A 9,662-nucleotide genomic window follows, 5' to 3' on the forward strand; every position below is an offset into this window, starting at 1 on the left:
CATCCTTTGCAATCTCACTGGAGTGTGTAAATTGCAGCCTCTGTTACTCTGTACTTGGGAAGGGTTGGAATCACACCTTTTGAATAACAGTATGCACAGGGCATCTCTGAATTGTTTGTGTTTTATATCACAGTTCCTTCCACAGTGTGCGGCAATGGAAATGAATACAACAGATACAAATCTAACACTAGCGTGGGATTGTTCTTCAGCAAGATGAACAGCACTTAAATGCTGACCCTAATATAGTATCAGCATATTGCACACACGAGTCATTTAAATATCCAGAAGAAGAAGAGTTGCCCCAGTTTAACTTTAAACAATAAGCAAGACAGTTCACGCAGGTCAGCAATGAGTTATGGATTTATCTTAATAGAGCAAGAGCTCTCACTTTAGTGTGGTCACTAGACTTCCACTACTAATGAGTTATAGGGCTAACATACATGAGTTCAGTTTCATAATTCACTACAGAGCATAGCTTCCTCCTAACATGAGTGTTTGGAAAAGATTTCATCATTGTAATAGATCACCTCGGTACAAAACGTTTTTCTGCTCATGCATCTTCTGTCCCATCTGCAGTAAAAACGCTGGAGAGAAATTAGGGGAAATGCAGCTGCATATATGAAAGGTCCCTCGAATCTAACATAAACACAGAATTTTTTAATTTTTAAAGAAGTTTACAAAAAGACCACCAATTCCTAGCCACAAAACTTGGTTTAGCTACAGTGCTGCACAGGAGCAACATCTAATATGCAAAATATAAACTATTCTGCAGCCTCAGCGACAAGGAAAGTCAATAGTATTGCTTCCCACCAGATCAAAGCACACTTCGCGTGAACTGAAGACCAGATGTCTTCAATTTAACGTGCTTTCCAGTTACACTAACATCATGTTAGGAACAAACCAAACAAAAATATCCGAAGTTAGTCTTTGCAGTGAAGCACACAGAAGTATTTCACATCCAAATTTCTGTCTAAAATTGAGGGTTTCTTCAACATATAAATAGGACAGGGGTGCAGGCAGAGGACTCGAGACCATGATAACCATCTGCAGGTCTAGGACTTCAGGCAACAGAAAAACGCTGTCGATGGAGCACTTTGCCGGGCTCTTCGCTGGATGTGAATCCTGACACCCCGCAGACCCAAGCAGCCTCTACGCTGCCCTCCGAGGTGACGATTCGTGGGGCTGCAGAAAACCAGGGACCGGGGCTCTACCGCCGGCTCTACCGGCGTTTCACAGCCGTACCTGCGGGCAGCGCGAATGGCGGGGAACTCCGGGGGCGACCGAGGAGAAACCGGCGGGGCGGAGCAGGCGGCCAGGGCGGCGGGTCACCCGCCGGCCGCTTCGCGGAACACCGCAAGTTTTCCTTCCCCCGTCACCAGCTCCGTCGCCGGGCGGAGCGGCGGAGGCCCGGCGGCGGCTCACCTCACCCCTCCGCCTCCCGCGCCGGGGCAGCGGGAAACTTTCGGGAAGTCGGCGGCAGAGAAAAGCCGGAGCGACCCCGAGTCCCGCCCGTCCCGCCAGCCCTGCCCTCGGGTTGCCCGAGCCCCGCCACCCTCTCGCCCTTCCCCTCAGCGCCCTTACCGGCAGGGCACAGGGACCCAAACCTAACGGCATCTCGGCGCCTCCCTCTCCGCCTGCTTCGGACACTTTCACCCCCCTCCGCCCCCCGCCATGTACGCAGCGGCTCCGAAGTGTCTCAGCCCCGCCAGCGGGACGGGGAGGAAGAAGAAGAACAAAAACAAACAAACAAACAAAAAAACCCACCAAAAAATCCCCAAACCGCAAACCAAAACCCAACCGACTCCGAAACCGCAGCGCTTCCCCCCTTGCCCCTCCGCCGCCCCCGCCCGCGGGAGGGCTGCCCGGCCCCGGGGCAGGCGAGGCGGCTCCTTACCTGTGAACGTCTGCGCTCCCGCCGCCAGCAGAAGTCCGGCCAAAGTAACCAGGCAAGTTCCAACTTTCCCCATATTTCCAGCCCTTCCTGCTCCGGATCCAGCAAAGTGCCAAAGTGTTTGCCAAAGTAGGAGGCGCCCCTCTCGCCCCCCTCCAGTCAGTGGGGAAGGGGGGAGCTGGACTCCCCTACTTGGCGCCCCGCGGGCTGTCTTCCTCTCCTCGGTCTCTCTTCGCTTTAAAGGGCAGGGAAAGAGGGGTGCGAAGCGGCCGGGGCTGCCCGCCTGCCTGCCTTCCTCCGGCCGCGCCGCTGCCCTCGCCCCAGGGGCCGCGCGGACGCCCCACGCCTTCCGCGCCGCTCGCCTCCCCCGGTGCCCGGGGGGGGCACCCTTAATCCCGGAGTCTCCTCGCCCGGCGCCGCCGTTAGTCCCGGTTTAGCTCGGCTCCCTGACTGACTCGCGGTCCCCCCCGGCAGGCAGGCAGGCAGGCTAAAGGGAGCGCGGAAAGTCACGCCCAGCCGCCGGCGCCGCCGCTCTCCCCCGCTAGAGGGCGAGGCGGCGCGGGCTGGCAGCGGCGGGGCGCTGCTGACAGGATTTCGGTTACGGCCGTCGCCTGCGGAGGCGAAGCGCTCGAGTCTCCTTCCCGCCGCCTCCCCCCTCGCTGCCCCGCGAGTGGTGGCTTTGTTTGCAGAGGAGGTGGCTCCGTGCCTGGTAGGACGATGTCGAAAGTTCCCGGGCAGCGGGGGAGAGAAGTAGGAACCGGAAAAAAAAAAAAATTAAGAAAAATCTCAACCAAGCGTCTCGGTAACTTTGCCGCGGGTCGGCCCCGGCGGGAGCCGCAGGCGCTGAAGTTGGGGCCGCCGTCGCTACCTGTCCGGCCAGGATGGGGCCCTGAGGGAAGGGCTGCCGCCGCCCCGAGCAGCCCGGCCCCGGGGCAGCGCCCTGGCTCTTCCCGCGCCCCCGCCCCACCGCTCTGGCGCTGCTCCTGCTTCCCGGGACAGGGAAAGATAAACGTAAGAGAGGGGGAAAGCGCTGGCTCTTCATAATCGTTTTGGTTTGCTTTTACAGGCAGCCTGGGGTCTGTCGAAAGAACTAGTTCGAGGCCACTACTCCGTCTTCCGCGAAAACCGCAAGCGTAAGAGCCCAGCCCTAACAGGGAAAGGCTGAGACTAAAAGGAAATTAAGATGTAAATGGACTTCTCCGGGCAGGCGACGAGCGGCACTGTGTTGTAAACAAATTGCTTTTCATTCGTGTGCCGCTAATAAAACTTAAGCGCCTTGCCCACCCGTCGCCCCTCCGGACCGTGTCGGGGCCGCTGGAAAGGGCGGGAGGTGGGAAAGGACCTCTGGAGATCGCTCACTCCGGCCCCCCGGCTTAAAGCAGGGTCGCCGCTTTTACTCCTGTGAGTGAAGAATGACGTCGTGAATTGGCAGGGTTAGATAGTGAACGATGGAAGTAAAATCACACTAAAATGGCAGTTACCTATCATTATTTGCAGTCTGCAACTTCTGGCATTTATTTCTACGTCACATATGAAATACAGCTGCTTGACAATCTTTTTTGCTTTGGGGCTTTGGCTCCTGGTGTCCAAGACACCGGAAGGATGTGTTTGTTGGTTTTAAACCAGTTCTTTCTAAATTGGACTTCCAGAGGTGGAAATATTTTTGTTGGCTGTCACTTTCAATGAAAGCTTTCTTTTTATTTCAAGTGCAAGTGTGCCGATTTATTCCTTGTGGGTTACAAATAAAATGGTAAAAACAAGAATCTAGATAATGCTGCAATTAAGGGTTTGAGCTGGCAAACACAAATATAAGAGCTCAGGTTCTAGGTTCTCATTTTTTCTCCAGCACAGGTCCTCTGTTTTCTATGCTACTCCTTGTAGTTAGCCAGCTTCACTCTCGTTTCAATTGAAGTCTTAACTCTACCCATCCCCCACAGGGTAGTGCAAGTTACAACATATTAATGATTTGTGCATATTTTGTATTATTTTTACATATAGTACATCATCTTCAAACTTAGGCACACAGCTGTATCATTTCCAGTGATTGCCCAACCATGCTATTGTCAGGACACTGCTCTACTACGTTTTTGCTACTGCATTTGTTATGTGATGCAATCTTCGCGAAGGGACGGACATGAGCTTCTAGATGTGTGGGGGTAAGGCAGCTACCTCAAAAGCTAACGCAAGGGGGCAGAATAGCATTAATCGTTGTGTTTCCTGACGTCAGACTTTTCTTTTTGCATCGTGAGCATTCTCTTCGTTTATTATTTTCCTGAAAGTTCCCAGTCTTCTCCCCGAAAAAAATTACCTTAATTCCCCAAAGCCTTGGTAACCTAGGGGTATGTTGCAATAAAAATTATATTTTTTTTATTTTACAATTTTTTCCTGGTTGCATAATTTATGCAAATTTTACATTCTTTAAAAGCTGCTGTTACAGCTTCTAAAAATCAGAAACTATAGCTAGTCTTGAAAGTGCTACCTTTGTAACTACAAAGCTGTTTAAAAAAAACTCAAGAAGTCTCATAAGTAATTTAACTTAGAGTAAATTTAACTTTAAAATGTATCTTCTAGTAGATCTGTCACTAAAAATCCAGAAATGAACAGTTACACCATTGCTTATGCCAATGATAACTTCCCTCTAGGTTGATAATGTCCAGACACACATAAAACTGTATCTCTGATCAGCCAATGTCAATCCTAACACAGTGTGGTAAAGTATCATCTTCAGACATATAACCGTAACTCTCAATCCCATCTTTGTTATAGGGAATCAAAAACTCCATGCCTATAACCACAGCTAACTAGTGTTAGCTTAGCAAAGATGAGATGATAGAAAGGCACCGAGTTCTGTGGATTACAGAAGAACATGTAAAAGTGTTTGGTCACAGTTATAGTAGGAGTAAGGCTAAAGTGCTTGACCTTCAAAGACATAGCCATTCTGCTTTAATTACAGTAAATCGAAGAAATGGTTAAGCTCTGGGGAATAGCTAAACCAACAAGAACAATAGAAAACACAGGTCATGCATGGGTGATCAGGAATTGTTAGCTGTGTTTCACTGCGGTTTAGTACTGGAGCATATATGAAAACAGTCCAGAAACACTACAAAAAAGAACTAGAGCATCAAGAAAACACTAGACAAAAACCACAGGTTCACTAGTGGTTTGACTCCAAGAATGCCTTCAACAGAGTTCATTAAGGGCTAAGCTGTGGCTGGAAAGGGAATTGGAAGCATCTGCAAAAATAATAAAGTACTTTGCTGATTGTTTCTTACTGACAGATACTTTGCATCTGTTCTTGAACTGCATCACCCCAAAGAAATACCTGATTACAGTTCCCTACATACACACACTTCAGCTTAGGAACACAGAAGATCACAAATACCACAAATATAATTACTTATGCTGAAAGGAGTCAAAGAATGAGACAGTAAGACGTGAGATAACAAGAAAAAATAATCAGGAAGTTGTCATAACTATTTTCTAGATTTTAATGTCCATAGATAGGAAATGCACATAACCAGCCTTCATCGCAAAGTTTTTGTTTTATTTTTAAATACAGAATTTGTATATATCCCACTGGGGGGAAATTAAACAACCCGATGATAAATTATGAATAAGTATACTGTTTATTACACAACCCTGACTGGCTTAGCTGCCCTCTCCCTGCTAATCATTCTCTTGCAGATCCATTTCCAATATTCCAGATCTCTGAGCTACTTCTGAAAAATTATTTTTGAAAATTCCAAACTGATAGAGAACTGTATTACTGGTTAGAGAGATCTGAGGTCCAAATACTTATCATAATGTGGAAACAGAAGTACACAATGTCAAGGGAAAGTTCTTAGGATAGGCATACATATATGCTTAACAGTTACATATATATTGTGTTTATTTAGCTGTTACCTTTCCTTTAAGGCACTAATGACATTCACAATGCTATTCATTCTATATTACTGGCACAAGAACAAGTAGACATATCTCGAATTCCATTAGACATCAAGGTCATCCTGTGTAATCTGTAGCATGAAGTCACCCTTCCTATAATGAAACGAAGCAGGAACACTGTCTTGCTCATGTTACAGCACAAATAGAAAAGTAAAGACTTGTATTCAAATACTGTAGGAAGGCCCAAACATCCAGCCTTTTTTGACCTTTGACAATGCTGATTAAGTAGCCAAGAATGTGGCCTACACAACTGTCACCTGATCTTTTGGATCAGTTACAGATAACATCACTCTCACAGCTCAGAGCTATTTTTTGCACTATAAAGTGGTTGGACAAGAATGATTTTCACTAGCCCACTCCATCTTGTTCTAAAGCTCAGACAGACAAGCTTCATGAATCTTTCAGTGACACTACTGTTTAAATATGATGAAAAAGTAATTTTCTTCACAGGACAGGGGCACACTTTCTTAGTTAAATACAACTAATAAGCAAAAGTAAGATGTGCTTTCTTAGAAGACAGAGAGACAATGATTCCGATTCTCTGTTTTTGTCAAAGATACTTCTCTGCTACAGTGAAATTCCAGAGCCAGTCCTTGGTCAGGAGGACCACTTAAGAAAAATCACGTCATCTCTGTAGGTCAAGGGAGAATATGCCAAACCTATAAGGTTTTTTTCCATTTGTTACTCTTTCTTCTTAAATACAGAGCAACATCTTCTGCTTTGCCAGTGTTCACTCACCCAAATTTTTACTGATACTCTTCACCTTTTCACTGCTGATTTTTTGTCAAAAGCTTCAAAAAGAAAAAAAGTGTGCTTATCTATGTGCCAGGATTTATTGATTGCATTATACTCAATTATATTCTATTTCATAATGTTTAATATATCTGTATCCATAGATGCTGTAAAGGTTTAATTTGTTACTGAAGAGCTATTTCAGTGATAAATGTAGTGTTCTGAATAAATCTTTTAGTGTTTATTCAAGAAGTCAGGTGTGCCCCCCGCCCCATTTTTGGGGGTTGGGTTTTTCTTTGAGTGGTAGGGTGAGGACATAGTAGCGTCCTTAAAAGATCACGTCCACCCCATACCCCATCTTTCCCTACCTCCAAGGAACAACAGAGAAGTCCTTGGAATCTAAGGTCAATCTAAACCAGCTGCAAAAGTTGCTGCATACAAAATGTTCCATCTTCAGTAGAGGCTCATCATCTTCCCTGCTTATTGCTGCTGGGGCTTGCTGGACTGGAATTGATCCCTGATCATTCATTTGGCACTGAGATGCACTAATCACAACTGTGGCTGCTCCCTATCAGATATTGTCATGTGTAATATGACTGCCTGCTCTTTTTTTTTTTTTGGGGGGGGGGGTGTACTAATGATTTGTGCAAGCAATGATAACAATCCATTTTGTACCAAGGACATCTTGCCTTATTCACTTGATCACTCTGAAGTTTGGTGGTAATAAAAACCAAAGTCCTCTTTGTTTCCAACTGTTAAAAAACCAACATTTTTAATGATAGCTGAGGAAATTCCACATGTCCACTCCTGGCCTTGGTATTAAGCCATAGTTGGGACTTGAGAGAGAAAACACACCCAGATCTTTGGGAAAACGTATTTAAAAGACTAGAGAGAAACAATCTTTAGTCAGAAATTGTTGAAATAGAAGTGAGAAAAAGGTCTAAGTATCAAAGGAAAACTGGGGGGGCACCTTTAGGATCTGAATGTCAGGAGGGGAGAAAAGAGCAACAGATGGCACTGTACAGAGATGGTTACTGCTAGTTCAAGCCAAAGAACAAATAGCTGCATTGTGGAAGAATATCTATTTCATAATCTCACACTTTGCTATAATAAGATGGATAAGACAGAGTATAGCCTAGGCAGGTAGAAGCTTGTAAAATTGTAAGAAATTAATTAGCTCTATATGCTATGCTGTCTCTTCTGCTGGAAGCAAAGTTTTTGATTCCATGATCAACATAGTCTCCTTCTACCCACACGTGTGATTTGTACAGACAAGGAAGAACATGTACCTCATACCAGGTTGTGTTTGATGCATTTTGATGTCTGCCAGCCAAATCCTGTCTTGTCTTCTGATCATCAGCATTTTATTAGAAATCTACTGTGTTTAACAATCTACAAGGACTTAAAACCATCGTGGCTTTTAACTCTTAGAAATATTTTACCGCTCTATAGTATATGTGAGAAGCAAGCTTCTTCAAACTTGAACTTTCTGTAAGGGAACAGAAGGGCTCAGCTGCTCCCTAAGGGATGGGGAGCCAGCAGCTGAGCACGGTAACACCTCCCAGCAGGAGAGGGGCCAGGGGTCTGATCCACCAGTCCCAGCAAGGTAAGCAGGGCAGGCTGGGAGAGCATGGCCAGATTCAACAAAGGCTCCAGATCATCAGGCAAGTTTATGGTGATGAGGCAGGTCTAAGATGAAGCCAAGAAGACAATCTACAGGTCAGGATTAGGATCATGTTTGGTGATCACCAGGCAGGTCCACAGTGATAAGACAGGTCCAAGATCAAGCCCAGCAGTGAACCCACAGGTTGGGGCCTGGGTCAACAGGGTCTGTGACCAGACATATAGACACCAGTGTTCCTACAGCATAGCTCCAGCAGAGACTGAAGGCCCCAGGGTGAGCTGAAATGGGGCTCCTGAGACAACTGGGCAGAGGGTGTGGATGGAAGCCAGGGGAGGTTCATCAGGGCTTTAAGGCTTATTACAGCACTCAGAGCCATCTTGCTTTCCACCTTTGCATCTTCAAATACATTACATGGCTTTTAATATTTTTTTCTAGCTTCCCATACCTTGTAAAGAAAAGTATCTTCACTTCTTTTACTACTTGTTCTTAGCTTCTCCCAAAATGTGTATGTGTCTCTGTCAACATTATCAGGAGGTACATACAGGAGACAAGAGCAAAATAGTTCAAATACCTAATACTGTTAAACAAACACCTACTTATGCCAACTGAGAGTGTATAACCTTCAGATTTGTGTATGGCTGCATAGGATTGGTCAGGAGCAGAAAGAAACAGAAACACAGGATTGATCAAATGCAAATACTTGAAAATATTCATATATTCAGTCTTCAAAGTCTGTACAAATACAGACTGTAATATCATCTTTGTCACTCGTTGCTTTGATCTTGTCATTCATCTGGGTTAAAATCCTTTTCTATTACAAATCTAAGCTTAATTTCGTTGTCTTCAAAGTTCTGTACTGTTCTACCTCTCCCTACTCATTTGAACTCCAAGTTGCTATTCTTTCTCTTCAGTGCTTTTATAATCAAGCATGTCAAGGAGTGAGACCAGAAGAATCAAAATTTAGGAGATAAGCACTGTGAAGTAAGCTAACTTCTCAGTCTTCCAAGACAGAGTAATTGTTCCAAAATAAATTAACATTTATTACATAATAGAAGGAACACACTCTGAGTTATACCAGCAGAGCTATAGCATTATATTTTTTCTGCAAAAAGTATTCTAGTCCATCCCTCTCCACAGAGAAACCCTTTTCCAGAGTGGGTTTCTCTGCAGGCTCCCATCAGATGTAACATTCCCTTTAGTAGTAATCCCTAGAAATACTTGAGAAAAGTTTTTTTTTTTCAGATGTCTTCATATAAGGCAGAGGACTGAAGCAGACAACTGGCATAGTAAAGTCTGATGCCATCAGTGCTAGCATTGACTGATCACATCTGCAAGAGCCCTTCAGATGGTGTCTCCAGTTAGGAGAACATATTTCTGTCATCTTAGGTTCATTCCACCAAAAATGCACAGACGCAAAAGCCAATGGAAAAGCCATATTCAATATAAGGTTAGTTTTTCTGCCTGTAGACT

At 45.2% G+C, this 9,662-nt stretch overlaps 1 protein-coding gene across 12 annotated transcripts in view; it reads right to left on the reverse strand.

Moving 5' to 3' along the window:
* Nucleotides 1-2,874, reverse strand: part of PTPRM (protein tyrosine phosphatase receptor type M) — a 500,309-nt gene extending 497,435 nt beyond the window's left edge. For 5 of the 12 annotated variants that reach the window (XM_069779031.1, XM_069779035.1, XM_069779030.1 and 2 more), the window contains exon 1: nucleotides 1,895-2,873. In XM_069779031.1, the coding sequence (XP_069635132.1) occupies nucleotides 1,895-1,967 (73 nt within the window). In that variant the 5' untranslated portion in view covers nucleotides 1,968-2,873. Of the gene's footprint in view, nucleotides 1-1,894 lie in introns of all 12 variants that reach the window. The other 7 variants (XM_069779033.1, XM_069779028.1, XM_069779026.1 and 4 more) reach the window with 2 other exon arrangements.
* Nucleotides 2,875-9,662: the final 6,788 nt, after the last annotated feature.

Source organism: Haliaeetus albicilla, chromosome 3, assembly GCF_947461875.1.
Source record: "Haliaeetus albicilla chromosome 3, bHalAlb1.1, whole genome shotgun sequence".
NCBI classification, from domain to species: Eukaryota; Metazoa; Chordata; class Aves; order Accipitriformes; family Accipitridae; genus Haliaeetus; species Haliaeetus albicilla.